Below are 15,581 nucleotides of genomic sequence, written 5' to 3'. Positions count from 1 at the left end.
GAACTTTTTCTTATAGATAAGAATAAATAATGATGGAAGGGTCATAATTAAAAATACTAAAAGTTTAATGGTTTAAGATTTTACCTTACTATTAGGGGAAATAAAATTTCGAATAAAATAGTGATGTTGATAAAATGTTGATAAAACGTGATAAGTTGTTGATAAATATTGATAAATGTTAATCAATGTTGATAAAACTTTGTCACGAATGTTAAATCAGAATGGACAAATGTCTTATGAGGTGGTCGGAAATTTTAAAGGTTTTAATTTCGCTTTAATTTGAACACGGTTCATACGCTCATTGAAAAAATTCAAAAGTAGCAGTAATATTAATAGAAATTTTTTATATTATTATGTTTGTAGCTACTAGAATATTTTAATTTCTCTAAGTACATATAGATCCGAAGGTGGCAGATGGAAACTTTTATTTTGATAGAGGAAGCATATATTAAGAAATTTCCAGCTTCTTCATAACAAAACTGATACCAAATATTAATTATTTTCCAATTGAGTACGAACCCTGTTTAAGAGCTAAGTTGGGCAATTTTAATTACATTTTCTTTTGGTAATTATTGGTTGATAGGAATTAGATAAAACACTTCTTGCTTCAATCTTTCTCAACCTCGTTTAAAGTCTTATTGTTTCTAATGCCACTTGGACAAACCAAGCTCGTCAACCATAGTCCTGTGTAAATTAATAAGGAAGCTACATCTTTCGTTTAGCAAGAGAGCACCGCAAGGGTTGAAGTCTGTCTTAGCTCAGAACCACCGGATAGGTGGTAGCATCAATCATTCTTCAGACCACTTCCACAATTTTGACATAGATCTGAAGGGGAAGAAAATTTTCTCCAGATACCTGTATTCATGGTACTGCTCCACGACTGATAACGGGATTTTAAATTCCACCGGTGGTCTTACGAGCACGTATTCGGTGGATCTTAGCGGAGTCGAGAATCGAACCCTGGCCCCCTGCGAACCGGAGTCCGATTCTCTAACCGCTGGGCTACTATAGTTATCACTTTATAATTTTTGTCGACCTGCAGCCACCTGAAAAATGCCGCTTCAAAATAAATTACAAATAAAATTTTTTGTTACCAGCCTTTCTTTCCTCCCCCCCCCTAGATTAGTAGTAACTCTAGTAAAGTTGAAGTTCTAGTGACTCTTCCCATCAATCATATAAAAACTCAAAAGATGTCTGATTAAAATACTCCGAAAAATAACATACATCGCGATTCTCAACAATGAATTTTTAGACCATCATATTGCAAAGTTTAAATTGCAAAGTTTTTGTAAAAGCAATAAATTGTGATACCGCAGGATTTAATGACAAAAAGAATGAAGTTTTTGCTGTTAACCTGAAAAAAGACATAAGCCCGCGCCAATGGCTGCTTATTTTTGTAGCCGCGAATCTTTATCCAGAATACAAAACATTTCAATTTTTTTTCACTCCGATTAGCATTCCAGTTACCTTATTGTTAGTGACATAAAAAGAAATTATTGTTAGTGACATAAAAAGAATTATTGTTAGTGACATAAAAAGAAATGTTTCGAGTACTTAAATATACTTTGACTGCAATTTTAATTGAAAAAAAGATTTAGGGAAAAGAGTGAAAATTAGAAACTGTAGTAAAAAAATACATATAAAATACTTGACGAAGTTAAAACTTTTTTTCTCATTTAGTTTGGGTTTGACATCTGTCATACACGTAACAGAGTGACAGAGAAGTTAAAGTTATGAATCAAAAATATTTTATTGCAAACTAAATACATAAAGACATTACAAAACATTGTAATTTGTAAAATGATTTTACAATAGGGAAATATTACACTTATATGCTTGAAGCTAGTAAACTTTCAGGATAACCTTTTTTTTCTCTTGGCACAGTTAGAAAGGTGAAATTATGAATTGTCCTTTATCAAATCTTGACCGATCACCGGCTTATCGAGGGGTTTACAGTAAAAACTAGACATTCGCCCACCCTTGTAATTTTTCCATTGCCTGATAACTTTGTAAAGCTTTTCTCCCGGAGATTCCGTACAAGCCACATCTCTATGACCATGGATTTCCCGAGTAGGGGTTAGGTAACCCTAAAAAGAAATATTTGATTGTCTTAAAACACATCCTAATAATCAGAGTAATAGTATAATATGTAAGTTAGTATTTGCATTTGAAGGGTGATTTTACACATAAAATGATCAACACTCAAAATTTTTAATTCTCATTAAAATACTACTACACCAAAGCCAAAAAAGAAAATGATAATCTGACAATAAAAATATTGGTTTTTTATTTCTTTTTCGACAGTAAACTATTCCAAAGTACCACCACTAGAGTTTTAATCGACGAAGTTAAAATCTTTTAAAAGTAATTATAACTGTTACCAAAAATTTTTGCGTCCCTTTTTTGAGAGAGGGGTATCCCATATTATTAATAAATAAACATTTATTTATGAAAGGAAAAAATAAATTGAATATCATTTTTAGCCAATACAATCTTATGCAAGAAAACATCAGAAAATATTAGCAGAAATAAACTAAGTTCGCGAGTTCAATTATTGAGTTGTTACTTCTTCACGATTGTTTACATCACCAAAGTTCCGTTGCCGCTATTGATTGTGGTAATCAGTTAGAATAAAATTTTTAACTTCAAAGGTATTTATAATTTAGTAATATTTTTTAGTAAATTTTATAAATTTCAATGAAAGATACATAAAACTTTAAAGTAGTATCGTAGGCAGTGTTTTTTCTGCAGAAACATTCAGTGTACTTAATAATCTTGACCGCTTCATCAAAACATTCAAGAATTAATTTAATGATTTAATAAATCTATCAGTGAATATTATGATTGTGCTCATTTTTCATAATGTTCGCTCGCAGTTGTTGACTACTCTGTTAAAGCGTATTGTTTGACTATAAATTACAAGTATTGTAGTTAGTTTAGAATAGGCTCGAAAAAACACTGTTTACATGGTAATTCGCATATGACAGAATTTCACTGCAGCAATGATAAAGATAAAAATTCAAATTTAGTAAGCAAGTTTGCTATGTTAAAACAATTATTAATTAATCGGCTACTTTTTAGTTAAAACCATTACCTTTCAGATTGTTTGAAATTTCACTCACAAGACGAACACTATTGTTACAATATTTAAATTTCCTGTTAAATATATTGTAAAATAATGAGTTGAACATCTTTATTTTCATTTCTTGAATACAGACAGAATTGCATGTTTTTTGATACATGATTAATTATATTAATTTATAAATGATAGCAAATGGTTAAAAAAATAAGCAACAATATGGTCTACATTTTAATTTAGGAAGTTTTTAATAAAAATGTGAACATTTCCTATTGGCTCTATCAGTTTATGCAATGTACAAAAATATTTTGATAGTTAAGTGTCATTATACTTAATCTTTAAAAAGAAAATTAAAAGGTATTGAATTTGATATATTTTTGTATCTGTATACATACTTGAATATTCACTTCAATTGAAAAGGGCTTAAGGGTTTTGAACTATAATTTCTTCTTTTTTTTAAAAAAAATAATTAAGAAGGAATAAAATTATTACTTGAGAGCGGTTATAAATGAAATATTTTTCAATTCTTGCACGGTGATACTGAGATTTTTTAGTGCAGGTATTGTTACGGAAATCTACGCATTAAATTTTAGACATTTTCAAATTAAATGATTTAAGTTTTAAAGAAATATTCAATGCTTAATAGTTTTAAATTTACTTTAACTAATTTAATCTTTTCAATGTTAAGTAACGTAAAGTTTTAAATTTAGTGTTCTCAATGTAAAGTTCAACTTTTTTTCTCTTATAATTTTAGCTTCGTCCGAGGCTACTGGACAATGCAAATGGAAAATAACATTCTGGTTGAAAACGGGGGGCCGTAAGTTCAATCGAGACTGAAAATAAAACAACTGGCGTGTATATGCTGTTAGACTCTCTTTAAATCTGCCGGAGCTGAAAGTTCTCTTATTTGTTGTTGTGTAGAAGTTTGAAGAAAGGCCTATCTCTGTGTGGTGTATGGTTTACACATTGTTAACTGTTGCTGACAATTTTTTTAAATCTTTCAATAAAGCAAAGATTCTTCAGTTTATTGCTCTGAAACATAGTTGAACATAAACAAAAAATTGCAATTGAAGGGGAAGAAAAACTTCAAACTGCATGAAATGATTGTAAAGTTTTGGAATTATTTTTATTTAAAAATACTAATAATTAAAATGATTACACATAGTCCAACTGTTGCTTTTTGCAGTAAAAATAATTTTATTTAATGACAAATATGCGTTCTTAAGGATTATCGATATGCTTATATCAAACAATGACGGTAAGAATATATTGCTTTTATAGTTGAGTAAGTTTATTCTGTGTTTTGTTTCAAAATAAAGCAATTAAATTGTGAAATAATGTTTGTCATGATTTGATTTGATTAATTTTTTTATTCTTAACTACTGCATTGTGTAATTTATTCTGCAACTTTGTAATAAATCTTCGGAATTTTAGAAAATGGGGTAGGCAGATATGTGTTCATTAATAAAACTTAATAAGACATAATGCCGGAAATTTTTTATAGTCATGATAGTAATGTTTAAGTATTATGAAATCAGATGTAGTTAAAATTCAGTTTCTTTTAAATTTTCAACATATCAGAAACAATTTTATTTTTATTTTAACATAATTGTTAAACATTAACTCTAGCTTATGAGCATTTATACTACTAACATTGTATTTTTACTTTAATTTTGAATTATTTGGCTCAAATTTCTGATAAGAAGTATATATATATACTGCNCTTAATTTTGAATTATTTAGTTCAAATTTAAGATAAGAAGTGAATATTTTTATGATGTTTAAAATAATGATAATAGTAAAAATTTCTTTGGCTTAATATTTAAAATTTAGCTGAACATTTATTTACATTATTGTTAAAGCAAAATATTTAAACCAACGTAGAGTAGAATCTTGTTTAAATTTTCCTCAGTAAGGTTCTTTGCAGAGCAAGTTTTTAAATGCATAATATAGTTTTTTTTTATGACTAATTGATCAATACCAGAAAATTGACTCCAGTGTCTGCTTAATTTTTTAAAATTTATTTTCTGAAAAAGTCTGTTTAAAATGTTTACATATTACACCTGCTTTTTTTTAATCCTATTTATGTCATAAAGCATAATCTATAATCAGTGAAATAAAAGGTATGGAATTGTTCTAAACAAAAATCTATTTCGTTATAACAACGTTCTCAAAAGAGTAATGGATTGTAATCAAATTTTGATCATTCATACTAAAGGCAACTTTTAAAAGATAATGTTAAAAATGTTATTATTTTTTCGTCTCATTCTTGTATGCAATTATATGTTTGTGCAAATTTAATTTGGATTAAACATAATATTTACAGACAGTTTTGAAATTAAAATATTATGTAAATTGTTTGCAAAGATTGTTGGTTTAGTACATAACACCTTTAAATAATTATCGAATTGATGAAAATTTCTGATGTGCCCATAAAAGTAATTTTAACATTATAAAAAATATATTNTAAAATATTATGTAAATTGTTTGCAAAGATTGTTGGTTTAGTACATAACACCTTTAAATAATTATCGAATTGATGAAAATTTCTGATGTGCTCAGAAAAGTAATTTTTACATTATAAAAAATAATAGCAATTTTCATAATATTAGTTGCTTTAATGATTTCACTCCCTAGAAAAATTTCTACGTTGTGTTTGGGTTCTGTTTTGGTTGTTTTGTTAAATAAAATTTTAGATACTAAAAGAATAAAGCTACGTTGGTATTTCTCCATTTAATTTCAGGGAAAAAGGAAGGGGAAGAAAATATGTGTAAATTTGTTGAAGTAAGTATTTTGAATATTTTGAAATTTTGTTCTTTATTGTGTCAATTATTACAAGAAATGACCACTTAAAAATTGAACAATTTTATTTTAACATTATAGGGAAAAATTAAGTTTATATTTCCACTCATTTCAAGTGCAAATGTATAACTTTACAATTATAATAGTGTGGTTTTTATTACATAATTTCAGAATATAAATAATGAATGATAATTGTGAAATTACAAATGGCTTAAGTAACGACTTTTATAAACATGTTTTACAAACTAACAAATTAAATTAAAATTTTGATAAGAAAGGCTCATTTCTAAAAAAAAATTAAGAATACATTTTTAAATTAATGATTTTAAAATTATTAATGATATAAAATTCATCAGAAAACCCATTGTATGAAGAAAAGAAGAAAAAAATAGCAATAAAATTTGTAATATAGTATTATTTCTTAATTAAATTTGAAATATACAAAAAAATCAGCTGAACATAAGATATACTTTGGAGTAAGAAGGAGGAAAATAGATGGCTAGCAGAATTCGCTAATATAATTTTATTTAGTATTTCTGTATTGCTAAGTAAATAATGCATGGAAAGACATTATAAAACTATTGTTCTATGCTTTACTGCTTCACAGCAATACAGAAAATTAAGTAAAATTATATCGCCCAATTATTGTGCCACCATCCATATCTTCTTCTTGCTTACTTCAGAAAATAAAAAGCAACGGAAGATAATATCAGAAAATATATAATCTGATATTATATAGCATCAAAACTAATGCAAAATAATATTATGGCCAACGCTAGATAATATTAATTTGCATAGAATCTAATATTATATAATGTAGAGCAAACAACGACCTCTTGTATCTTTCTAATATTTGAAGTTGTGCAAGATAACGTCAAATTTCACCGATTTTCTGATGTTATCTAATATTAGGTGCTACTTGGGTTGATATTTGAACTATTTTAAGTTGTGATGGGCAACACCATTTTAAATCACATTTACTGAATCAAAAATTAAATGTTAAACGACGAATTTCGCTACAAATAGAAATAAATCTATTTTTTTTAAAAAAAATTTAAGAGTTAGTAGCTATAAAATTTGTTGTCTACTTTCTAGGCTTTTAAAAAGCATTTTCTAAAATATCTACAGCCTTGACAAATTACAACAGAATATCTTTTTTTAAAGTTAGTTTTAAACGCTTATGCATATCTATCCTTATACATGCGTCAGAAGAATTTAAATGGTGTGATATTTAAAAACAACTTTTTGTAAATATGAACCTTTGAATCGTGGAACCACAGAAAAATATTTCTAAAATGGAAAAATTGGTAACACTGCATTACATCAGGTAAAACTAATCCTTAAATCTAACTCGAAAATCGTATCAATTTAAAAGTTTTATTTGGTTGCCAAAAAGTTCTGTTTGGTTGCTCTCGAACATAAAATCACACTTTTGAACTAATTATTGGCAACAATCTGGAGTCCATTTATAAGGATGATCTGAAGACTATATTGGCATATGCGTGCACAACACAACCAATTTAGACCGGAAGGCAAATGATGGTAGTAATCAAGAGCCCTTTATTTTTCACTACGTCTGATTCGTGCAGTAGGTGATAGCACTCACATATATTCGGCCCATGCGCCAGCAGTTCATTCTACATAGTTTTGGAAGTTTTATGTAAAAGGAGTTGCATTTTATGGAGGAGAAATGGATGCAGTTAGAATCACCTTATGACACGATAGGAGAAAGTGCAGTCCGATTAAACACTCAGCTTCAATACCGGGAATTGAACTTCCGTCGCAACCGAGGTAGACGAAGGTTTTACCCACCACAACGATTGGGTCACTGCTGATGAAATAGATTATAGCGATAGTAAAATAAAGTTTCAATAAGATTTCGAATACCTCTTTTACACAGGCACTCAGGTATCTCATTGAAGGAACCTTCCATGATGCAAATAAAACTTTTTTAAAACAATGAATATCATTTTTCTTACTTAAATATAATTAAAAAATAAATTACCTTTCTTACTCCACAATCCACTAATCTTAATGCGGCTTGTATCATCGACTTTGTGGGCGCGTCATTGTTAAAGTTTCCCATGAATGCAACCCCATAAGAATTGGTGTTGTAATTAACAGCATGAGCCGCCGTTAAATTCCATCCTCTTCCTTCATAAACTCTGCCATCTCCACCAACTAAGAAACTATAGGCAATATCCCACCAACCTGAAATTTTTAGTAAAAATATGTAACATTAAAATGTAGAAATGGTGCACACGTTCTAAGAACATGTACTAATAAAACATCAAGGCAAAATTCTGCAAATTGGGAAGTTTTGGCGGTTATTAAGTTTAACTGTATTAGTAAAAAAAAGTATTATTTGAAATAAATATTTTTTATTAATTTTTAAGTCTATGAAATCTCATTTTCTAGCAGCTCTCTTACCACTTAATAATACAAAAAACATTATTTCCCATTGAATATCTATACTTTTATCCTTTAAAATTAACACTTGCTGTGTTGTTTCTATAAGTTAATTTTTTAATCTTTAAATGGGTTTTTTTACGAAGTAAAAAAGTTTGAAACTCATATTTCACACAATTCCCACACGCATAGCAATTTAGAATGTTTAAAATCGTTGGCATTACAATTTGGGTAGAAACGGTGCTCATTACGGGTAGAAACGTTATAGGTTGTTTACGGTAAGAACTTCCCCCGACTCTAAGTCTGAGCCAGTCTGCTGCTATGGAAGCAGGGATAGCGCATTTCAGGAAGGGAGACTTCTTTTCATTCTAAAGCTAACACAAAAGACCGAGAAAAAAGATTACTTTTTTTTCGCCAACCCGAGCCATAACCTGTCCTGAAGAATGACCCCACACCCCTACTTTAAATAGTTATACCTCGTTACCATAGTCACCGCCACGGGCCCAGACAAATGGCTAGGGGAGCTCTTACTTTAGATATACTATACTATTAAAACAGCAAAACAAATTTCAAAAATTGAGAAGTTTTGGCGGTTATTAGGTTTAACTATTAGTAAATTCTGATTTCTCCCCCCCCCCCCTTTGAACTAAATACTTTTTTTACCTCTTTCATCCAAGTGAAGATCTTGAATGAGTTGAACTTGCCGCATACATTCTACTTGTTTCTTACAAAATGCTGTCACTGTATGCAATATGACAACATGGTTCACAGGAAGATTCATTTCTCTCTCCCGAACTGCGTTCCTTGCTCTCCATTGCTTTCTGGTAACTATCTCTAGTCCTTCACAATCATACGATATTTCTAGTATAAAAGAACGAAGAAAAAAATTAAAGTCATAAAAAAGCATGTCTTGAAAGAATATCACTGGTATGACACATTACAATGAAGTATATTGATCTAACATTATTATGGAGGTCAGACTAAATGTGGTAATGAGAACGAGATTAGTCAATTAAAGTTTCGTTAGACATCCAATAAAAAAGTTGGGCGCACTTTAATTCAGCGGCTGCAGTGTCTAGTAAAAATTAAAAAAAAGACAGGTAGAAGATTTATATTTTTGCCTGTTTTTAGATAAAACGAGATCATTTAACTATTGTAGGTCTGGTCTGTTTGGTCTAGCTGGGCTCCTGAGGCCTATTATGGCCCTTTTCTCATTCATTCTATAATGAGAACATAAGCGAAAACAATAGACAGATTACATAAAATCGACAAATAATGGCGCATGTTAAGGTAGAGAAAAAAGAATGGTACTTTGCCATGATAAAAAGTAATAAATAATTGAATGTATGGAAAAATTCAAGACATATTAACAAGTAGGGGAACGAAAATTACATGAAGGAAAAATATTTACGAAAAAGGGAAGAATTAACAAATATTCATAACGTTAAGATCATAAAAAACTTTATTAACTAAAAAGTGTACCTCTGTTAAAGTAGAGACCCGACCGTCCTGGTTATTACCACTTGTGTCGGGTTGCTCTCTATTAGCTACTGTAGCATAATAACAATTTAATTAATAATATTTAGTTCTTAAACTCATAACGGTATTATTCGTAAAGTAAAAATCTAAATATTAAATATTGCATCAGCATTAACGCCAATTTATACTTTTGTTTGATAGTGTAAACTAAATCAACTAGTACATTTTAAATGCTTACACACTGCGACCACTGCTTAAACAGAACTGAAAATGTAAAGAGTAGCAACAATTTGTGTAATCAAATCTAACACTGTGATTAAAAATTAAAATCATTATACCGTATATTTAGATTTACATTCAATTATTAATAGACACTGGAAATATCTTGTTTTCTCTAAAATATTGATGTTTGAAAAAATTTCGGACCGCTTTTTAACGTTTGACTGTATTTTATTCGAATACTAACCGACTCCAGCGACCAACTGGTTCGCCTTTTTAAGCAAGTAGAATTTCAAGTTTCTCGAGACTTAAAATAGTGCAGTCAAAAATTAAGACAAATTAAATAAATCTCAAGACAATGATTTTCATTTGTAAAGGTTTTTAGACCATATTTGCTTCCAGAATGAGGTTTTTCGATTACCTTCAAAGCAGAGGACTTATAATCAAAGCAGAGGATAATTCATCCGGTTTAGCAAACACTTAAAAGCATTGAAACTACCCCAGAAGTTTTAGCTCCCCACAATATTTTAAGTGGTAGCGAAATAACAAGCATCGAAACTTTAATTAAATTTTGCTTTCACTTCAAATTTTAATGGCACGATTATCTGGTTTCATATGTTTGTCTAGATTGTTTACATATACTGGAGGCCAAAATCATTGTAAGCCTATTTNAGTTTAGTAGTTTAATAGAAAAAAAATTAATATTAAAAGCAATGAAAAAAACGCGTGTTTGTTATTCAATAAAATAACAAAAACATTTTATCTTATCAAATTGATCACAACCACATTCATAAATGATGAAAAGCCGTATAATCTTTTCATTAGTTACATCATCTAACATTAAAACAATATTAAAAGACACTTTACGAACATAACAATAATTTAAAGACACTTTACGAAACATTAAAAGAAAATAAACCTTTAGTTGATACTCCACTATTTATAATTACAACAATTAAGACAAAATGAGTCCATGAGGAGAACATCCTGCAAAATACACAAACTATTAATGTGGAATAAGCTTGGAAACAAGAAGTAAAACATTTTACTAAAAAACTTTGAGATATCTGCATCACAAGTACAGAATTTTTTTATTTTATTTTACCTATTATTTGCTGGCCTAAAATTGAGTGACGCAAAATCATAGCTCACGAATCTGCTCAACAAATCACATGATCTAAAATCAAAATTTAGCGATGTTAATAAACTAAGACTTATGCAAAACAAATTGCTTTGATGAAAATATTTAATGATATTATAAAATACTTAAGGAGTTTAAATACATTTAGAAAAGCGCGATTTATTTTAAATGTATTAAAAAGACTAAAATAATTTTTTCAAAAAAAATTTTACATAAAAAATTAAATATGGAAAGAAAACAAAAACATCTACAAAGAAATTAATACATTCGAACGAGAAATTCACGTCAAAATAAAAAACTAACATTCAAATACATTATGATGATTGTTGCTTTATTACAAATCTCATTGCAAAGGAAGATTTCTGAAAGTTAATGAATTAATTATCATTAGTTCAGAGATCATTATTAAACCATTTAAAAAATATTATTGATTTAAATTTGTGTAGAAAAAGTATAATTAGCTGTAACTTTTATTAATTTTAAAATTTTTAGTCTCAAACAATTTTTGAAGTTATACTTCTTATGCGACTTTCAACAAGGTTGCGTTAAACATTTAACGCTACATTTTTATTGGCCGGGAAATCACGTGGTATGATCCAGTTTTCTCCCTCATTCATTTCCATATTGTTTGGTTCTCACTAGCATAAAAATAATAAAAGTCATAAAACTTTTGTTTTTCTATAAATATTTTTTTAGTTTGTTCTGATACACATATAATTTAATAGGGAGCAGGAAAAAGAGTCGTTGAATAGAACTAGTGACCTTTCTACGACTGCTGATTCTTCTACAATTAACGTCGCAGGTTACGAAGTTTAACTTCTTCCGCGCGGAGGGACTCCACGCACTTTTTTTTTCTATCTTACAATACACTTTTTAAACACCCGAAGTCAAGCATTACTGGCTGTCGTAAGTATGCTGGTTGGTGACCACTTTGATCAGCCTGCGTAGCTACCAAAGCGGGGGAGTCATCCTTCTGCGGAGGATCAAAATTATTACGGCATGTCGTCGGATCATCCTCAGGGATGTTTGCCTGACTGTCGGTGTCGTAAACAGGCCATTGCGCAGCTCAAGTGCGACGTAAATAAAAAAAAAAAATTACTTTTTCGACACAATTGCTTTGTTCTTTAAAAATGAACTAACAGCTAACTATTTTTACAGTACAGGTTCATAATAAACATACTAATAATTAAGGAAATAAACGTTTTTAAACATGAAACCTTGGTTTTAAAATAAATTTTTACAGTTGAAGTTTACCTTTTTGACTACTGCAATAGGGCTTCTACGGTCTGGAAATAAAGGAAGTGGCAAAAATGTTTCAAAATGCTGATAAAAATGGGAAATGTTTTGATTTCACTTTCATTTGAGCAGAGGTGTATCTATGGAAAGAAGCTCTTACTGACGCCTTTCCGAAAATATTAATATTCTCTTTCTTTTTTTAAATGCAGTACGAAATAAAAGCATAGTTTAAAGTATTTAATTATTTTGGTAATATTGCAAAAAAGATTGCATTGTATTTAAAAAAAAATAGATTGATAAATAAACAAATATATTTATTTAACAATTTAGTAATCTCTTTTTAATCACTATGCATTCACGTGTATTCGAAATCATGACTGGTTAAAAATAAAAAGACCTGTTTTATCACATTTATAGAAAGTTCTATTGCGTTTTTTTCTAATGTCAATAAAAATTCTAACAATTTGTTTAATTAAGAACAATTATATTTTAAAGTTTTAGAAATATAATTTGGAAGGAAAAATACGCACACACAACAAATGTAGCTCTGAGTTAAAGAAGAACTATAACATACCGGATGATTACCCAACATTTTCAACAGATCACCCAACTTTAAAACTGAAGGAAATTAGTTTTTTTTAAAAATAATCACGCTTTACTAAGATCAAAACAATAAAACCATCGCGATATAATAAATTCATTAAAGATCACAATGTTAATAATTACGATTTGTTATGATAATTTCAAATAAAATAGCTACAATCAAATGATATATTTCGGTAAGTTTTTTTACTGCTCAATTTAAAAAAACGATGCCCCTCATATAATTAAGTTTTACAAACATTATATAATAACAGATAATGAGAAAAAATATACACATATTTACATACAAAACACTAGAATTAATAGCGACAATAATACATTATTTAATGAGAAATAAACTAGAGGAAGTTGACGTTTTAGTTTAAGAATATCAAAAAATAATTCATTTGCTAACAGTAAAAATAAAAGGCAAAAAATAAAGAAATAGACCAGAATACAATTCTGGTATATTTAATAAAATAACAAATTATGAAAAATTCTCTTCACAAATGGAACAAATTTAAGATAAAGCAAAATATTAAACAGATTTGAATTATAAATTTTCAGACGTTCAGTGCGCAAAAAAAAAGGGGAAAAAAAATAAATAAATAAACGGACTACTCTGTTAACTTTTGATCTGATGATCAGATCTTCACTTTCTTCTCATCTGGGCTTGATTTAAAAAATGATAATTAATAGGTGCAAGGACTATATTTTAAGTTACCAAATCAGATACTAAAACTTACTTTCTCTGAACTTTTCGACGGATTTGGATTTCTGAACCCCAAAATATAAGAGGTAGTCGCAATCTGAGAAAGTACGACGAGAGCTTTTCAAGCAAATAGAAATGTTTTCTTCTCACAATTATAAAGGTCGTTTATAATTGTGTAAATTGTTCAAAAATAACTTTTAGTAAATATTTATTATTTTTTTTAATAATAATCGTAAAAAATTTTGAATTGTAAGGCATAAATTTTTTACATCGTTTTAAAAGAAGGTAATTTAACTTGGTAAAATACAATATTTCAGCAAAATTAATCGAACAGTTAATGAGAAATCAAATTTAAATATCCGACTTTTTAAAAATTCGATTTCCCAGAAATACGAACTCCATATTCGAACTACATGAATTTAGACCAACCAGCAGAACAGGTTTTTTTAATAAGAAAACTTTTTAAAACTAATCAAAATTAATCAGATTTAAATGTTGCTTTTAGGAGGGAGAAGAGGAAAGGAAAAGAAGAAATATAAATTATTGGAATATTTCAGGAGAAGATGGCTTTTTGCATGTTTATGAAAATACATTATAAGAATGCCTAATGCTTCATAACTAAACAGGCTCTAATTTTTCAGTATATAAGATGCTTATTGTTCTTTTTTTGTGATTGTCACTATCTTGATAACTTTTTGTTCGAGTTACTAAACTGTTGCAATGATTGGTTATAAACTACATATTGTAGCCTTAATATTATTTTGTTAACATTTTACTCTAATTATAAGAAATAAATATAAATGGAGAACACTTTATGAAACCTTTTAAAAACAGTATAACAATNTTTTTGTTCGAGTTACTAAACTGTTGTAATGATTGGTTATAAACTACATATTATAACCTTAATATTATTTTGTTAACATTTTACTCTAATTATAAGAAATAAATATAAATGGAGAACACTTTATGAATCCTTTTAAAAACAGTATAATTTTTTTTCAAGTAATATGATATGGAGTGACATAAATGTAATGTAAGTGATATATATTTTAAAAGACTTACAAAATTGAAAAAAATAGTATTTATTTAATCTATATTTTTTTTAAAAAAAGGACGAAAATGGCAATCTGAAATAAAAGAAAAGATATAGGAGAAAGATTTACAAAATTTTCCTCCCGAAAAATATGGCAGCGTGTTCTATAACTCGAAGGCTGATTGATAAATATTTAATAAATATAATTTAAAAATTCAAAACAAACATGTCTTTGAAAATTTCTTTTTTTTTCACTTTATAAGTAGAAGGATTAATTGAAATTTACACTTAAAGCAATAAAATATAATAGAGATTGTTAGTGAATAATACTTCTATGACGTAGAGTGTTTAAACTATGCAATACGGGAACTTAAACGTAAAGTGGTATCTAAAAATATAGGAAAATCTTTCTAGCGACAACTACAACTATTACATTTTTCCAATAAGCCTAGTTAATTTATTACATTTACGTTACAGCAGTAGCGTAAAGCAGAGCTGCAACATTCGGCGGTTTTTGGAAAGAAGAAAAAATTCAAGCAAATTTTATGTTTTAATGTATAATCCTTTGTTTAGTAAATTTTATTTAATGTTTACATCAGTCTTTGTTCAGTGCAAATGGTAAGCAATGAACTTATCAATAAAATAATAATATATAAATTAATTCATAAAAATACTAATTTATAATTAATGTCATTCATAAAAACACTCATTTTTTAATCTTTAAAAAAAGGGCAATTTTTTTGTGAATTTATTTGAATTTAGCATTTAATCAATTGTATTTTGTAGAAACAAGATACCTCTGCCTACCATAGTATATTAATAATATAAATATTTATATTCAGGTCAGAAGTCCTACATAGAGAATTTATAAAACTAAAGCGGTAGATTC

General features: G+C 28.3%; 1 protein-coding gene across 1 annotated transcript; it reads right to left on the bottom strand.

The window, feature by feature from the left end:
• Positions 1 to 1,731: 1,731 nt before the first annotated feature.
• On the bottom strand, positions 1,732 to 13,750 carry LOC139425388 (peptidoglycan recognition protein 1-like). Its single transcript, XM_071180050.1, has 6 exons — positions 13,694 to 13,750; positions 11,094 to 11,165; positions 10,908 to 10,975; positions 8,954 to 9,151; positions 7,887 to 8,092; positions 1,732 to 2,087 (listed from the first exon to the last, which is right to left on the bottom strand). Exons 3-6 carry the CDS (start codon positions 10,972 to 10,974, stop codon positions 1,899 to 1,901), a joined length of 660 nt encoding a protein of 219 aa, XP_071036151.1. The 5' UTR covers position 10,975; positions 11,094 to 11,165; positions 13,694 to 13,750; the 3' UTR covers positions 1,732 to 1,898.
• Positions 13,751 to 15,581: the final 1,831 nt, after the last annotated feature.

Source organism: Parasteatoda tepidariorum, chromosome 1 (genome assembly GCF_043381705.1).
Source record: "Parasteatoda tepidariorum isolate YZ-2023 chromosome 1, CAS_Ptep_4.0, whole genome shotgun sequence".
In the NCBI taxonomy this organism is placed as follows: domain Eukaryota; kingdom Metazoa; phylum Arthropoda; class Arachnida; order Araneae; family Theridiidae; genus Parasteatoda; species Parasteatoda tepidariorum.
Note: the sequence above shows the minus strand (reverse complement) of the source record. Positions and strands in the feature narration are given on the sequence as shown.